The sequence below is a fragment of the Grammomys surdaster genome, unplaced genomic scaffold (genome assembly GCF_004785775.1).
Source record: "Grammomys surdaster isolate TR1022 unplaced genomic scaffold, NIH_TR_1.0 126059, whole genome shotgun sequence".
Lineage (NCBI taxonomy): Eukaryota > Metazoa > Chordata > Mammalia > Rodentia > Muridae > Grammomys > Grammomys surdaster.
The window spans coordinates 2,134,503-2,151,251 of NW_021620869.1; the positions used below are offsets into that span (position 1 = coordinate 2,134,503).

Genomic DNA, 16,749 nt, shown 5'->3' on the forward strand with positions numbered 1-16,749 from the left:
CAACTTATCCTTTGTCCAAGGAAGCCATTGCCAATGTGTCTGTGTTCTTCCTTTCAGAGCCTGGGCTTCAAGATCCTTCTTCACACTGTCATCGGTGACAAGGCCTATCTGCCCACCTCGATGGCACAGGATCCAGTTACTAAGTTCAGCCAGAGGTCTCACAGGATGGCTGATCTTAAGTCCCTGGTGATCTTGAAGTAAACTGACAGGCTGTCACATATCTTGGCCTTAGCTACATGACTGTGATTGGATGGATTCCAGGAGTTTCCTGCCTTTCCTGCCCCATGCCAGAGTCCTTGAAGAGGCTTCAGGAAGTCCTGGCAAAAACACAAGCGGTGGGACAACCTGCATTATGGTGCAGGCAGGAGTTTACCAGGTTGCCTGGCGGCCTAGGGATACTATAAAATGCCATTTATAATGCCAAAGAGACTGGATGGAAGGAGAAACAAGTCATTCTGACCAGCACTAAATAGAAGAAAGGCACACAGATGCCAACAGGTGAGGCAGGAACAGGGTCTGGTAAGATGATGGCCTTGGTCTCCATAGCAACCGGAGCAGGATTGCCCACTGGCATTTTCTAGCATTTTTTAGTGTGGAAATGGGAGATTCTGGAACAGTTTCAGATCTTCAATACCCCTGTGGCCAGCGAGTCACAAGGCTTGCATCTGAGTCATTTCCAGCCACCTGCCACCGTGACGGGACTGCAGTTCCTGGATGCGGAAGATTCTGTGGCCTCTGGATGTGGGGTGTGGTGGTTGGCCTTGCAGGACATTGTGTTTTTGGCTCTTGCTGGTGGAAATGTTTTCCATGTGTTTCCCTGTGTTTACAGAACTGAGGGCACGGAATGTAGCCTGTGGCAAGGGAGCTGGTTTGACAGGGCTCAGCCATCAGTGCCTGGCCCAAGTAGCAGGTCCAATCTAGAAATGGAACCCCAGGCCCAGTATGGGCTGAGGGGTGGTCAACATCGCTGCTCCCTGCAGCAGGAAGGACTATCAAAGAACAATGTGGTCCAGCCCAGCTGGAGGCTGAGGTCCCCACAGGCAGGACTTGTGCAGTCTGGGAGAAATTGAGGAGGGAGTAGTATGCTTTGGTTGGTGGCTGCCTATTTGTGCACCTTCTCACAACACACTGATGTTTGTTGGTCCCTGTAGTGTGTATTGTACCAATCTCTCCAGTAGCATAGCACTCTAACATGTCCCCCAGAGCCTGCTCTCAGTACAGGTCACCCAGCGCAGGGATGAAGGGAGGGTACTGCAGTGGAGGTCAGTGCTTGGCTCAAGAGGTCTAGTCACTGTGGGCCTGTTGCTTCCGCTGCCACACTTCCTGGTCCAGCTGCTTCTTCAGGCTAGCTATCTGGAGACAGAGTAGAAGCTCAGTCAGGTTGGGAGGAAGCCCAGGAACACAGTCATGGAGAGGTGAGTCAGGAAAGGCTCTGGAAGCTACAGTCTATGACTCCTAAGGGCATGGGCATGGAATAGAAACAGCAGGTGGACAGACAGAGGGACTCATGAGTTTAGGCCTGCCATCTTGAATGTGTGTGAGCATCCTGCGAACAGTGAAGGGATTCTTTTCTGTTCAGGCCAGGAATGTACTTCAAATGACTGGGTTAAAATAAGCATCGCTAGTGGGTTAGGGAAACTGAATTAAGGATAAGGCAGACACTCCCCCTCCCTCTGTATCTCAGTTTCCTTTTCGTAAAATAAGGATTTTTGACCATCAATGGTTCTAAGGTGGTTTTGTTTCTTTGTTTTTGTTTTTGCAACAGGGTTTCTCTGTATAGCCCTGGCTATCCTGGAACTCTCTCCATACACCAGACTGGCCTCATACTCAAAGATCCACCTGCCTCTGCCTCCTGAGTGCTGGGATTAAAGGTGTGTACCGCCACTGCCCAGTGGCTCTAGTTCCTAAGGTTCTTAGGACTCAGCAGCTGAGCTGTGGCAGGCTCGATGCAGGCACGCACTTATATGAGTGCACTGTATGTACATATGCAAGGCTCTTCGTTCAGATGCACTTCCTAACCCATGAAGCTGCTCATGTGCTGGTGTTCTCCCTGGGACTCCAAGGACAAGTGGGGGGTCCAGCACTGTTAATTGTACACGACAGGCAGTCTCTGCATATCACCCGGTGTCTGGCTGGTCTCATGGCTACCTCTGACAGAAACTATCCTAATCATCCTTTTGGGGGACAGGGCAGTGGAGGCCCAGAACCCATGTTCTACCACTCACTGAGCTGTATGTGAGCCATGTAGCTGCTCCCATGAAAGGGCCAACATAGAGAGCAAACTGGGAGGCAAGGCTTCCAATAGAGGTCATGTGGTTGCCTCTGCATAGGGTGCCATGCGAACAGAGGCCCTTCCTTTTCCCTTACACACCCCTGCTCAGAGTACCTGGGCTCCTGGCCCTACCTGCCTTTCCAGGACCTTTACCCTCTGCTGGTGAATCTGCTCACGGGACTCCAGAGCCTGTGTGGCCTGCAGCTGGGCCTCACGGAGCCTCTCAGCCTCAGCTGCCAGGTCCCGCTGGTGCTGGGCAGCCAGTTCTTGAAGCCGCTGGGTGTGGGCCTGTTCCAGTTGAGCCATCTGGGCCTGGAATGAGAACACAGACACCGAGGGCTGCTGGGATCCTGGGGTCGGGTCCAGTGGGATGCCCCACCCTATCTTTGGGGCTGTACTTCCTGTCTTGGCCCCACTGCTGGCCCAGGACCAGCAGTGGACCTGGAGTTGGCACACATATTAATTAAGCCCACAGGTTTTGAGTTCAGGCCACCTGCTAAGGGTTTTGCTGGGCTGGAGCCCAAGCCACAGGCCCCTGGAGTGGGCCTTAAATCTGTGTGAACAGCATCCCAGGTTCCCTTTGAGGTCATTGAATATTGTTGATTATCCATCCTCCCTAAAGGCTAGTCAACTGGAATGGGGGGAGGTGTGCCATGGTGGAAGGGGAAACTGAGGCCTCAAAGGAGCACAGGTTAGTGTCAAGCCCTGGGCCTAGGAGACATATATGGCCCCATCCTCCAGACCTGTCTGTTCCTCTATTCTGTTTCTTGTGCCATTTTGCAGAGCCATGCCTGACTCACAAAGGGTCTCACCAGTCCCACTACAGATTTCCCTCAGTCCTGATTCCAGTTCTGCCTGGAACTCTAAGGGGATCTATGGTGGACTGCACTGTTGTCTTGGTCTCAGCTTGGTACTCTTCGTGGACAGTGACCTGTCCAGCTGCATTTTCTGTGCAGGTATGTACATGTGGCATTCACATACATGAGACACACATGGGCCCACCACTTGGGGACCACATCATTTGAATCTGCCCTAGGTTTATCCCCCCAGTTTTACATAGCATAGAACTCTACCGGCTCAGCTCACCTGCAGCTGCTGGCTCTGGCGCAAGGCCCCTTCCACTTCCTGGTGTAGGCTACTCAGAGACTGGAGCAGCAGCTCCTTCTTGGCCCCCAGCATTGCTGTGTCCTCTTCCTTCCTCAGGGTCTCCTGCTCTGTCTGTGGGGAGAGGGAAAGCAGAACTGTGGTGAGACTCAGGGTCTTTCGAGCAGAGGTGCAGTATCAGGCCAGACTTCCCTCTGGAGAGTAAAGGGTGCTCGGGGCTGGACTCCAAATCTCTTAAGAACTGCTAGAGTTGGCAAGGGTACTGCCCCTGCCCAGATCTGTTGCCATCTTCAGTCAGAGTAGGAGTTAGGGAGTGGTGAACAAGGGTCAGTCCTGTTTTAGCCCAGCAGAAGTCCCTGTAGTGGTCCTTGGTAATAATGGAGGTGCCATTTGAAGACCAATGTCCCTACTCCTTGTAAGACTCCCTCAGGACTCTTGAGCCCTGCATGTTCCTGTGCCTTTGCAATGCACAGGACCTTCTACCTCTACACACCCAAAGCCATGGATCTGGCTATAGTTGCTCTCACAGGGCCAACAAGCCCGTGGCATAGCTGTTTTTGCTATCCGTTCTGGGACAGAGACTTCTTAGTCACTCACCCCACCATGAGGGGTACAGGAGAGGAGGAGTAGCCCATAGGCTAGATATGAGATATGTTTTCCATGGGAAGGTCTGGGATCCTTTTGCTCTGCAGATAGAACCTTTGAAAGACACAATTGATGTGGAGTCCTTTCTCTCAGAGAACGGCAGAAACCTGCCTGCTCGCATAGGGATCTCTGGCTCTTCTCAGGGTGCTCTCAGAAACTTAGGGGACCCTTACTTCACAGCCTCACCAGGCTAGCCTTCACCAAGGCAGGACTAGAGCCAGGCCTTGCTCTTAAGCCAGGCTGCCTGTCTGCTCACTGCTGTGCCTGCCTGCTTCTGGCCTGGGGTCATGCCCACGTAAAATGAAGTTCCCCCTTCAGTACTGGGCAGACCTACCTTTGCCATCTGGGGTCTGAAGCCCACATGAGATTCTCCCTTGGGATATAGGGAGTTGTTTGCATGGGCAAACTTACAGGGTCAGGATCTGAGCCTTAAAAAAATAAATAAATAAGAAACTTTCTTCTTCGGGACTGAGAAAACCAGAGTACTCTCCACTGGAAAGGGGACCCTGTTTCTTTAAAAATCTAGTTATGCTGCTAGAAATGCATGTTATAAAGAGGAGAAAAAAGTGAAATCCAAAATAAATAAATGGCCACATCCGGGTTTCCCCTCCTGAGACACCAATAAAGGGTTTATGGGTTTGTAGGCCCCTCACAGCTGACCTCCTGGAACTAATTAGCTGTTCCTGCCCTCCCCCTCTTGGGCCCCAAGGATCCAAGCCTGGCATCGTGCCCACAGCTCGCTCTGTTGTCCCTAGGCAGTGCCACCTCCCTTGTCCCAGCAATATCCAGGAAGGCATGACCCTCCTCCCCACCCCCGCTCGGGCTGGGGACAGCACATCATTTACTCCAGCAACGGCAGCAAGACGCTGGGACTCCATCCCTCTAATCCCACGTTCCCTTTGCAGGAGGGCAGGGAGTCTTATGATAGACAAGCTGGTTGGTGGCTTTTCTAACTGCCCTCACCCAATGGGTCCTGTGCCCTGGGCAGGCTTGGGGTGGGGGTTAAGTATAAAAAGCCTTGAGAGGGGCAGCCTGCCTTGACACTCTTGCCTGATGCCCTCAACATCTCCACACCAATGTTTCTGCTTCCTTGCTTTGCAAATGGGGAGACAAAGTCCAGAAGGCCAGCCTGGCAGGTTCTAGCCTCCCCTCCTCTCCCTTACATGCTATCTCCCTCATGACTGCTTTCTATGGAGCCAGTGCTCTGAGCCTCTTCTTTCTTGGAGAGGGCAACGAGGGTATCAGAACTCCATGCTAGCCCAGGCTAGCCCAGAACTCTGCAAAGCTAGCTTAGATGGGCTGTGTCCTGCCCCTTCCCGTTTCTTTGTAGCATATAGACACCAGGCTGCATAGATTCTGTCTTGTGCAATGGTCATCCACAGCGCTACAGAGTACCACCATTGCCTGGCCTCATTGTATGCTCCACTCTACACGCGCTCAGTAAGCACTCTCCATGAGAAATATCAGAGGGGAGACAGGCTATGAACATGGAGGGTGACTTGCAGAACACCATACTGGCCACCACACTTGCTGCCCCTGACACAGCTCATAACACCCTTAATGTCGGGTGCTGTTTCCACTGTGAACAGGACTCAGGGACCCAAGTATTTGGGCAGAGCTGGCCACAAAGTCAGGGGTGGTGCCGTTGATCCACGGTGCTTCACCTCCCTCAAAGATAGTCAAAGTAAGGTACCTGATTGAAGCTTTGGGGCTGCCTCTGAACTTGGCACCATTGCCAGGCTAAGGGTAGACACTAAAGCCCACCGGACCAACTTTTATTTTCCCAACATCTGCTCTCTGGCCATCCATGGGACTTCCCCCAATTCCTGCAGCCCTAGACTGTGCCTCCAGACATCTTTCCTGCCTGTATACAAATACCTGTATGAGGCGCGTGCGCAGTGCCGCGAGCTCCCCCTGTAGGCGGGCCCGTTCCGTGCGCAGTGAAGTTGTTTGCTCTCGCAGGGCGCGCCTCTCTGCCTGCTCTCTTTGGCTCCGCGGATGCACCTGAGTGGAGAGAGGCTGCATGGACCTGGACCTGGGATGGTGGATCCTTGGCCTCTCGCAGCCAGGCATTCTGTCTGAGGATGGTCTTAGGATCTTGGGATCAGGTTATTCCCCCTCCCACCCCCAGCAAACTATGTACTTGCTAATAACCCCTCCTTCTGAACATGTCTGTTGTCCAGCAAGAAAATCAGCCCTGTGACTCCCTGTCCCCCCAACCTTAGTTTTCTTGCTTGTCATCCTAGAATTGGATGCTGTCTGGGTCATATGACTTCACACCGGCCTCTGGCATTCCTGATCTGCATCAGGTATTCCTGATGCAGAGCCTTGCCATGGTGAGCAGGTTCATGGCCTCCTGGTGACAGATATACCCTGTCCCCCTAGGACCCCCCCTCACCTGCTTCAGGGGCTCCTGCGGCCTCCCCTTGTCTACAAGGCTCTGGCCGTGCCTGCTGCTCTCTTCCAGGGCCCGACGCAGGGTGTTTACTTCCTCCTAGGAGGGGGGAGGAAGGGATGGAGGAAGGGAAGCAAGGATGGAGGGAAATGAGGGAATGGTGGGATATGGGAAGAGAGGGGGGAGAGGGAGAGGGGAAAGAAGGAGAGGGAGAGGGAGAGGAGAGAGAGAACCCAGAAGCACAAAAGTCATGGCATCTCCTGGAGAGCCTGCAGGTCTATGTGGCTGTACAGGCGTGAGCATGGTCAAGGATGACGTGCTGTGCACTGGTCAGTGGTTGCTGTGAGAGCAGAGGATGGAAGGCTCTGAATCTCCTTTGGCTTCATTCAGAAGAACAGAACAGTCTACCAGCACCCTAAAGCTGCCCTTTGAGCCCTAATTAATGGCTTCTGTGTGTTGGGGGGTGAAGGATGTATGTATACATGTACATATGGGCTTGTGCACATGTGTGTGCGGGTGCATACGCCTGTACATGTGGAGACTACAGGTTGATGTATGTCATCCATGATCATTCCCTACCTTAGATTTGTTTTTTTAAATTTATTTTTATTTTGTGTGTAAGAGTGTTTGCTTTCATGTGTGTGTATGTGCCTGCAAAGGTCACAAAAGGTCACTGATTGGATCCCCTAGGACTGGAGTCATAGAGTGTTGTGAGCCACCATGTGGGTGCTGTCAGTCATACATACCTGGTACATACCTGGATTCTCTGCAAAAAAGGCAAGTGCTCTAAATCCCTGGGCCACCTCTCCAACTCCTCCACGTATTTTGAAACAGGGCTATCTTACTGAACCTAGACTTCACTTATCCCACTAAGCTGATCCGTCAGTGGGTACCAGGGATCCATCTGACTGTGCAAATGCATCTGACTGTGCAAATGCTGAAGTTACAAATGCACTGCTGTCTACTGTGAGCTAGCCCTCCTGTCTGATCATGCCGGCTATCACCTTCAAATTTAATAAATAAATATCACCTTCAAATTTAAGTTTAATAGTCACCTTCAAAATTCTGTTACCACATCTCAAACATGACCTACCCTGTGAACAGACAAAACCAAACCAAAAGCACCCAGCCAATGAGCATTTGGCAAGCCCACACCAACACAGAGACCCATATGAAACTGACCCAGACAAGCTGTCCTCTGTACCAGACCCAACCTCTCCAGGGAGTATGTGCACAGGGAACGCATAGCAACAAAAAGTGACAAAAGGGGTCCAGGGAAACTGGAACAAAGGGTAAGGGTTTGTACCCAAAACTTCAGGGAGTCTGAGGTATAGCTCAGTTGCTAGAGTACATACCTAGCATGCATGGAGCCCTGGGTTTGATCCCTAGCACTGCCTAAACCCAGTATTGTAATGTCTTCCTGTAAACAAAGTACTTAGGAGGCAGAGGCAGGAAAATTGGATGTTTAAAGTCACCACTAGTTATATACTGAGTTTGAGGTTAGCCTGGGCTACATGACTGAAAGAAACAAACCAACCAACCCAACCAACCAGCCAGCCAAACAAATAAACAAAAACTACTTCAGGACACATACTAAGCCAAAGCTAGGAAACCTGAAACATCAACAGGTTACTTTTTCCACTTTAAAAACATAGAAAGCTGTAACAGAAGACAATAGAAAAGACAGTATTACTAAAGATAAGAGCCAAAATGGGAGAACGAGATAAATGTGAGGGAAGAGATGGAAGATGATTATTTGACAAGACAGACTTTGACCAACAACAGGAACCGTAAAAACAAAATGCCCCACCATGGTTCAGGCAGTGGGACTCTGATTCCAGACACAGCTCTGCCCAGTGACCCACTGTGTGCATGCTTTCCTGTAATACATTTACATAGGTGTGTAAGTCTATCGAGGCTGGGGGTGTTGAGTAGATATATAGATAGGCTCTTGGCATGCCTAACTCCCAAAAGACACAAGAAAGGGACAAAGACAAAGACTGGCCACGATTGGGAGAGTTAGTGCACACGGCAGGAGTTAACCGTTCTAGAAAACCTACTTCCTGGGTAGTTTCTATCATTTCAGTGATAGACAAGGACAGGAAGCTCGACAGTTCTTTTTATAGCATGAAATATTCTTGGCACAAATAAATCCAAACAAATATGACATCATTAAGGAATTACAGCTGCAAACATGTGACAGCTGCTATGGCTTCAGATCCACAATGTCAACCTCGGCAAGCGTGCGTCTCCAAGGCAGGCCAGGTGTGTGTGGACTTTGATCCTGGAGCTTGGGTCTGAGGCTTCCTTTTGTCATCAGGAGAGAGAACAGTGGCTGTATAAAGCCAGTGGAGCTGTTCAGGATGCACTCGCTACAGGGGAGGCCTGGGCAGGAGCCTTGGGGCACTGCTGGGACTCTCAGGCTGTGACCAGGTGCCAGTCCACAGAGAACATCAGTAACCTCCCCACTGGGGTGAGGAATATGTGCGAGGGGACAACTCTTGCTTCCTCTGCTTGGAAGCCTATCCAGAAGCATGTGCCCTGGTGACAGGTGAGTGCATCTCCTCATGCTATGGACATGGCTGTACATACAGTTGGGTCCCTGGGGTGGTCTTGTGTGTCCTGTCATTCTGCTGGGTTCCCAGGATAGCCTTGTGTGTCTTGTTGCTCTTCTGGATTCTCAGAGCAGCCCTGTGTGCCCCGTTGTTCTGCTGGGCCCTGGGGTATCCCTGGCAACGGGAAGCAGTTGCTCTCAAACAAGAGTCATACTGTTTGCATAGCATGGCCTACCATTTAATTAGAAAAATATGTTTTTAATTAACTTTTTCTTGACAAACACATTGGCCTATGTGAACCAAAGGGGGTTGGGAGGTGGGTTAGTCCAGGAAAGTGAAGTAAGTTGTATAAAATGTAGGGCTTGCTTTGGAATATGCCCTAGGTTTGGCAGAACTGGGAGGGGAGCCAGGCCAGCCCTGTGGGGGCTGGCAAGTACCCAGCTGTAGCAAGGGGGCACTAGGAAGCTACAAGAGTAGCCATGTCCCCCAGGCCTCCAGCTGGTCAGAAACAAATGCATTTTGTTAGGATTATGAGGAAAAGATGGCATAATATTGATAGGTTTTAAGAGACTTCCATAAAAACAAAGTGAAGTTGTCGTTGAAGTCTTCATATGGATAGAGGTAGCAGAGTTATGTCATCTTGGGGGTGGCAGGGCCAGATCCCAAGGGCAGATCTCCAAAGCCCAGGGAACCTGGCTCAGATGGATGAGGTGGTCTACTATGTCTCTCTGGACCCCACACTGGCAAGCCTGGAGCAGAAGGCACATCTACACACTGTCATTAGGAAACCAGGCCTTTGTCCCCTTGCTCCCAGGACAGAGAGTCTTTGGAAGGGGCAGATAACTATCCTGATGCTGGCCATCATGGCTCCTTACACCAGGGGGCACTGGAGCCTCTTTCTGTCTTTCCTTTCCTGGGCCTTCAATGTCAGGGCAGGGTCTGTAAAGTTTCTACTGGTTCTTCTCTGGCTCTAACTTCCAACAATACCAGAGTTTCCCTCTTTAAAGATATACAAAGTAAAAAAAAAAATTATTTCAGAAGAGTGGCATTCAGAGAAGAGAACCTTCTCTATGACCTGGAGCTCATGGTCACAAGCTGCAAAGTCATGGGAAGCTGTTCGCCAAGTGTAGGCTATGGTGGATAGTGGGTAGAAAGCCCAGGTCTGTAGTAGGTATGGACACAGACATTCAATACACAAGTGGGGCTTGTGATGACAGGTAGCCTCCCAGAGGTTAGTCTACAGGAGATTAAGGAACAGATCCTCAGTGCAAAGACACAGGCAGAAGCAGCCAGGGAGGAAAGAGACACAGATGTCTGGGACATGGAAAGGGGACCTAGCCCAGCAGTGAAAGGACCCTTGAGCACAGCCAGTGACTCTCACCCTTGAGATGACCCTGGATGGAGGAACACCTGAGAATAGAGGCTGGAGGAAGAAAGGGAAACAAAGAGTGAAATGTCTTTTCATGGACAAGAAAGCATGAGTTCAAGTTCAGAGAAGTGAACACAGACATAAGCGTTGGGGAAACCGTACCGCATCACCCGGCTCTGTCAATGGGGTAGACACCCGGAGAAGGCAAGGATAGCTAGAAACCAGGTAGACATGAACATAGAGGGAAGAATGCAAATGCTTGGCTGTGCACATGAGGTGCAGTGTGGGCCACTGTGAGCCTTGGGTCTGGTAGGACTGAGGACAAGGACAAAGCATTAAACTGGAACCACTGCCATTCTCCACTGTACACTGACATGAGAACACTACGTTAGGAGGAGCATGTCATTGAATCTGTGTTTAAGGTCCATAGAAATAACTGATAGTGGCAAAAAGAGGGGCTAGAGAGATGGCTCAGTGGTTAAGAGCACTGACCGCTCTTCCAGAGGTCCTGAGTTCAATTCCCATAAATCACATGGTGGCTCACAACAGTCTGTAACTGAAGTCCTATAGGATGTGATGCCCTCTCCTGGTGTGTAGATATACATGCCAATAAAGCACTCATATGCATTAAATAAATAAATAAATAAATAAATAAATAAATAAATAAATCTTAAAGAATAGTGACAGAAAGAATCATGGGGAGGGGCTGGAGAGATGGCTCAGTGGTTAAGAGTATTGATTGTTCTTCCAGAGGTCCTGAGTTCAAGTCCCAGCAACCACATGGTGGCTCACAACCATCTGCAATGGAATCCTATGGCCTCTTCCGGTATGTCTGAAGACAGTTACAGTGTACTCATATAAATAAATAAGTAAATAAATAAATAAATAAATAAATCTTTAAAGAGAGAGAGAGAGAGAGAGAAGGAGACATCAACACCGTGCTCCTGGCCTGGGGAATTCAGGAAAGACATTAGCACTATTGCAATCTTTGTAAAGGTTTAGAAAGTCCACTTCCAAATGAATAACCCCAAAGTGATCAGCTATTTTTAGCCATGCTTGGATTGTTCACAGAAAACACACACACGCAAACATTCAGGTAAAACAATACAGCTTTAGCCCCGTAGGCCACCCTGACTTCTCAGATCCCCCCGTCTCCTGAGTATGTCACCCATCCGTCAGCATCCATCAGGCCACCCCGACTTCTCAGATCCCCCTGTCTCCTGAGTATGTCACCAATCCGTCAGCATCCACATCCTTCCACATCCCCCCGCTCCCCAGCAGCTGGGCTCTGAGGGTCTTTCTGAAACTCTTTTTCTCACAAACCTTGTTGGCCAATGAGGAAGCTGCTTCAGTATTTAGCTCTGTCTTCTGCCTTCCATTCCCTGCATGAGACCCCCTCATAGGCCAAGGGCCCTGCTGTGTATAGAAGGCCTCTGAGAGTGGCTAGACTCCCTCCACGATCCAGCATGGAGAGAGGGAGTGTGGGCCTGGTTGGAGTTGGTGATCAGTTTGACCTGGTATTTGCCTCTGCAGTTGAAGCTTAGGTAGAAGCCTGTGATACCCATGATGCCTAAGGGCAGTCATTCACCTTGTCACTTGGGGACAAGTGACCTGTAGCTTTTACTCCTATTCCCACTTATGGCTGCCAACTTTATCCTTCTAGCAATAGGCTCAAGGGATTCTATTTTCCTGATACTTGGAGGGAAGCCTTCCAGCTGGGTGTGCTCTTCCCTACACATCTGGATCTGCCTGGAATATTTGGAAGGCCCCAGCTGCCCTTGAGTCATGCCCCTGCCCAGGGGAAGCTCAGCATTCAGTGCATTACTAACTCTGGGGCCTGTGGTAGTGTCCTTTACTGAGAGGCCAGAGGGGGGCCAGAGTCACGTTCTGTCCTATGGCCTGGCTGCTCCCTCTCTAGGGTTTTGAGGTCCCATCCCCTCACCTAAAATTGAAACTCTAGAAGATACCAACATGGGGACACACACTTGAGTCCCACGCCAGCCCTTTGGTATCTAAGTGATACAGAACGAGAAGCTGTCCTGGGGCAGTACCCAAGTGCTTTGTGAGGGTCTCAGAGCTAGGCCGGGCCTCCCTGTGCCTGCTGGTGTGGCCACAGATGGAGATGTAGATCTGGAGGGCTGGAATCCAGCCCTAGCTCTGCCAGCCCTTGCCGGCTCTGTCCCCACCACCAGATCTGTTTCACCAGTCTGTAAAATAAGGTCTAGGACCACCTCAAAGATACCCCTGCTGGGATGGGCCTGAGACCTGTGTTCTGATGACCATGGTGATCATTAGTTTGTCTGCCGTGAGCTTCCAGGAGTCCTACCTGCAGCCTTCTCCTCTCCTGGCCTGCAGCTCGTGCACTTGCCAGGTGCTCTGCTTCCAGTCTCTGGAGTGCCTCCTTCTGCAGGGCCCGAGCTGCCTGGGCACCTTGCAGCTCACCCTCCGCCCTGCGCTGACCTGTTGGGGAAGCAGCGTAGCTTGAAGACCCTAAGCTTGGCAGATCTGTGGGGTAACTGCCATTTGGTACTGCCCTGTCCCAGTTCACCAGCTGCAAGTAGACTCATGAGCTGAGGCAAGTGTCACATGGGTACAGGGATGGGAGAGGCTCCCCATCTCACGAGGAGTCAGGGAAGTGGTCCTGGGTTTGACCTTCTGACCTTGGGTCACTGATCCCTGTATCTGCCCTGTTCTCTTTGCCCGCCATCTTTCTCTCTTTTCGTCTAGACTCAAGGCTGCCCCACCCTTGCACTGCCTTTTTAATGTGTGTGTGTGGGGGCAGTAAATTTAAAATTGTTGGCAGAGAACAAGGCCAAGAGCCTCTCTGAGAAGGTGACAAGAGAGTCATGTGCCAAATAGAGGGCACAGCTGCAGCTGGCCTGAGGTGGAACTGCAGGAGGTGGAGGATGGGCAGATTCAGCAGGCCCCAGAGATCGCTGGAGTCCACCCCTCTAACGGGAGGACTGAGAAAGGTGGTGCTGAGCCATCCTGGGGATTGGGGACAGCCCCAGGCCTCCCATAGAGTCCTCCAGAGGCCTAACACTGAAAGTGGGCAGGGAAGGGGCATAGAAAGGCTCTTGCATAGGGAGGAGGAGTTCACCTTCCTCTGCATCTGTTAGGTCCCTCTGTAGCTGCTCTATGTGGCTCTGCAGGCAGATGCGCTCCCTCTCTGCCTCGCTCAGCTGGCTGCTCAGACTGGTCACCTGAATGCCAGAGTTGTCCTAGGCAGAAAGAATGAACTCAGCAGGGGGGGCTGGCAGGCCCCCCGCCCCCCCCCACAAGATATTTTACTAGTGAACTGGGAGGCAGACAGGCAGCTCCTGGTCTAGCCCATAATATATGGGGCAGGGTCATGGGATGAGGTAGGCCACAAGCTATCGGGAAGGACAGCTATAGTGGGTGGTTGAGGTTACATACTAGCACATAGGCAGGTGAAAGGGCAAGGCCTGAAAAGCCTAAGACCGTAGACACAGGGTAGGGAGTTGCCAGGGGTGCCCATAGGAGGCTGGAGCAGCAGGCCAAGATTAGAGCTGAGAAACCCTCCCCCAGATCTAGCACTGGGGAAGAGGGAGCTCAAAAAGAAGAGGAGGACAAGCCCTGTAGACCCTGTGGCTCTCTGTTCCCTAGGAAGTCCTAAGGGGACAGCCACTGTGGGACCACGGGCATCAGTGAGTGTAGGGAGAGTGTCCTCATATGAGAGATGGTGGGAACACTAAGGTATACTGGCCAGATGTTTAACACAGTGTCCTCTGCCCATGGAGTGTTTCAGCAGGGTGAGCCCCACAGCATTTGCTGCCTGCTCTGAAGAATGGCGTGGCCCTGTGTTGTGTGAGGTAATAGGGTTTGAGAAGTGGAGCCATGCCTGGTGTTTATCCCCAAAGTGCAGTCTAAAAACTGACCGCAGTGTGCTTTCCGGGGTCTCAGCGGGCCAGTGATGGCCAGACAGGTGAACAGCAGTGTTGAGTGAGTGACTGGGCTCCTCCATGCCCCACAGAGTCCCATCTTTGGAAGGGTTTGGAAGACCTTAATCGCATCTTACCCGTTCCTGCTGGGCCTCGAGAAGCTTTTGCACCAGGTTCCTCAGGGCATCCCTTACAAAGGTCACATCGATGACCTCTGAATTAGGATCTACAGGTACAGGCGAGGGCCATCGGGCAGGAGAGTAGGATCTAGCAGGGGGACTGGCCCTTTGCCGTCCAGGACGAGTCTGGGAGCCACCTGCAGGAGTTGAGAGACAAGGGAATGTGGGTTGAGACAAACATAGATATCCTGTGCTTCTCTTTCTGCCTTTAGAGTGGGAAGCAAGGATATAGTAAGTACAGATTCCTAAAGTTGTTAGGACTGGTCCAGCCTCCTTATTATGTGTGTCGTGAGGCTTAGGGAGAGGTTAGGATACTCAGGTTGGGCACAAAACAGAGTGGAAAACACTTACCTGTTGTGGGAGAATGGGGCCTCTTTGGAGAGGCCAAGAGGTTCTGACTTTGGCCTAGGCCACTGCAGAGTGTGGACCACAGCCGTCCCAGCTGGGCTTCTGCATTACTCCTAGCACCCTCAGCCTTGGCCAGCTCCTGTTCCAAGCTGTGGACTCGGCTACAGGCATTGTCCAGGCTGGTCTGAAGGCTGTTAGCTTGGTTGCTGGCCTGTTGTAGCTTCCGGGTGATTCTGCGCAGCTCGGCCTTCAGGGTCTGCTCAACCCTCTGGCTCTCACAAAGATGCCCCTCCAGCTGCCTTGCCCTGGTCTCCCCTGCTGCCTCTACTTCTGCCAACTTCTGCTGTAGCTCTAGAATCTGGAGGAAGGATGTTGGGACTCAGATGTAGGCTTCTGATATCTAGGCTGGCTGCCCAAAGGTATAGCCAAGCCAGCGGGAAAACCCTGTTCAGTATATCCTTTAACGACTCATAGGATCATCCCAAGACAGGTTATATGTAGAAGAGACCCTAGATCTGCCTCCTAGTGTGTTTAGCAGGTGGATATTACCTAAGTCAGATGAGGACTGCCCCTCAGCATGGTGGCATATCCTTTAGTAGCAGAAGGCTCTGCTGGCTGTCTGCAAAGTCTCAGCTAGTTAGGGCCATAGACTGGCTGCCCTCTCCTGCTAGGAACTCAGCTCAGCCATTGCTCTCCATCTGCTGCTGCAGAGCCTACTCACGGCCAATGTGTGCTTTGTTATATTTCTTGCCATGGGACAATATCTGTGCCCTACATACTTATGCACGCATGAACAGGGGATGCACTGGCTTCGGGGAGGAGGGAAAGGCAGCCTGCTCTCTTCCACTGAGCCAGAGCAGGGGGCCTGGCCTCATTCCCCTTTCTGGGTGGCTGCAGCATAACAATGACCTTATTCACAGAAGGAGGTGTGCGGCTGAGGTCATTCCGGGTCACATGGGCTTGGGAGCTAAGCCCCCACATTCTAGGCATGACTGGTGTTCAAGACAGCCAGGCATGCAGTTTGGGTCTGAAAGCTGGGGGACTGCTGAGCTCAGAAAGGCCCCTCTGTTCCTTGGTGGCATGTGGTACCTTTAATACACTGAACTACAGTCCTGGCTGTGGCTGAGCATAGTGTCTCAGGATCTGGCATAGGGGCTATGTGAATCAAGGGCATGGGGACATTTATGCAGGGGTTGGGCATGTGTGAAGGGGACAGGCAAGGGTCTAGGCATTAATTCAGTGTCCTGAAGTCTTTCTGCCTGGCCCCTGCACAGAATTCTGCCCAGCACCTGGGTATGATCTGATCTAGCTCTTTTCTAAAACAAATCTGGGGAAATTAAGAGGTCACGGCTGTAACCAACCCCCTCGCCCTCAGATCCCTTTCGCCTGCCTCTTGCTGAGTATGGTTAGGTTATCACAAGGATACTGGATGGAGAGAGAATGGATATCCTGGCCTCTTTCCATCATCCGCACTCACTTCTACCTCCCCTGTAGGTGTTCCCATGGACCTTGTTGGTCCCAGTCTGGACCAGAGCTCAGTATTTCCCCTAAGGGGGACAAAAAGTTTCCTACCTCCTTCTGAACACCATCACGGGCAGCCTGGGCCTCTGCTACCTGCCTCTGCAGCTCTAGTGTCTCCTGTAGGTTCTTCCGCCGATGTTGTGCGTCCCGAGAGACTTGGGCCTGCAGCTCACTCACCTCTAGTCTCTTCCTCTGGTTCTCAGCTTCCAGTGTCCTTACCTAGGGGCAGGGCTGAGCAGTCAGAGGCCCAGAAACCCCAATGGCCTCTGCCTCTTCTCACATGTCCTCCATTTAGGAGCTGTCCCTATTCAAGGGGGCTCAGTTCTGGGCAGAGGGCTTGGGACTCAACCTCTCCTACTCTGTAGACATACACACGGGACTCCTCTTTGTGTAAGGTGTTACCTGGGGAGTATGGGAGGCAGCTTTGAGTTACTTATAACTCTCACTAGGGGATTGGCT

General features: G+C 51.5%; 1 protein-coding gene across 1 annotated transcript in view; it reads right to left on the reverse strand.

The window, feature by feature from the left end:
- Nucleotides 1-1,099: 1,099 nt before the first annotated feature.
- Nucleotides 1,100-16,749, reverse strand: part of Crocc2 (ciliary rootlet coiled-coil, rootletin family member 2) — a 60,335-nt gene continuing 44,685 nt past the window's right edge. Inside the window, exons 24-32 of the mRNA XM_028755390.1 lie at nt 16,342-16,509; nt 14,773-15,127; nt 14,380-14,558; nt 13,441-13,561; nt 12,667-12,800; nt 6,420-6,515; nt 5,900-6,025; nt 3,359-3,490; nt 1,100-1,353 (exon numbers count right to left, since the gene is read on the reverse strand). Coding sequence (XP_028611223.1) covers nt 1,285-1,353; nt 3,359-3,490; nt 5,900-6,025; nt 6,420-6,515; nt 12,667-12,800; nt 13,441-13,561; nt 14,380-14,558; nt 14,773-15,127; nt 16,342-16,509 — 1,380 coding nt within the window. The 3' untranslated portion in view covers nt 1,100-1,284. The remainder of the gene's footprint in view (nt 1,354-3,358; nt 3,491-5,899; nt 6,026-6,419; nt 6,516-12,666; nt 12,801-13,440; nt 13,562-14,379; nt 14,559-14,772; nt 15,128-16,341; nt 16,510-16,749) is intronic.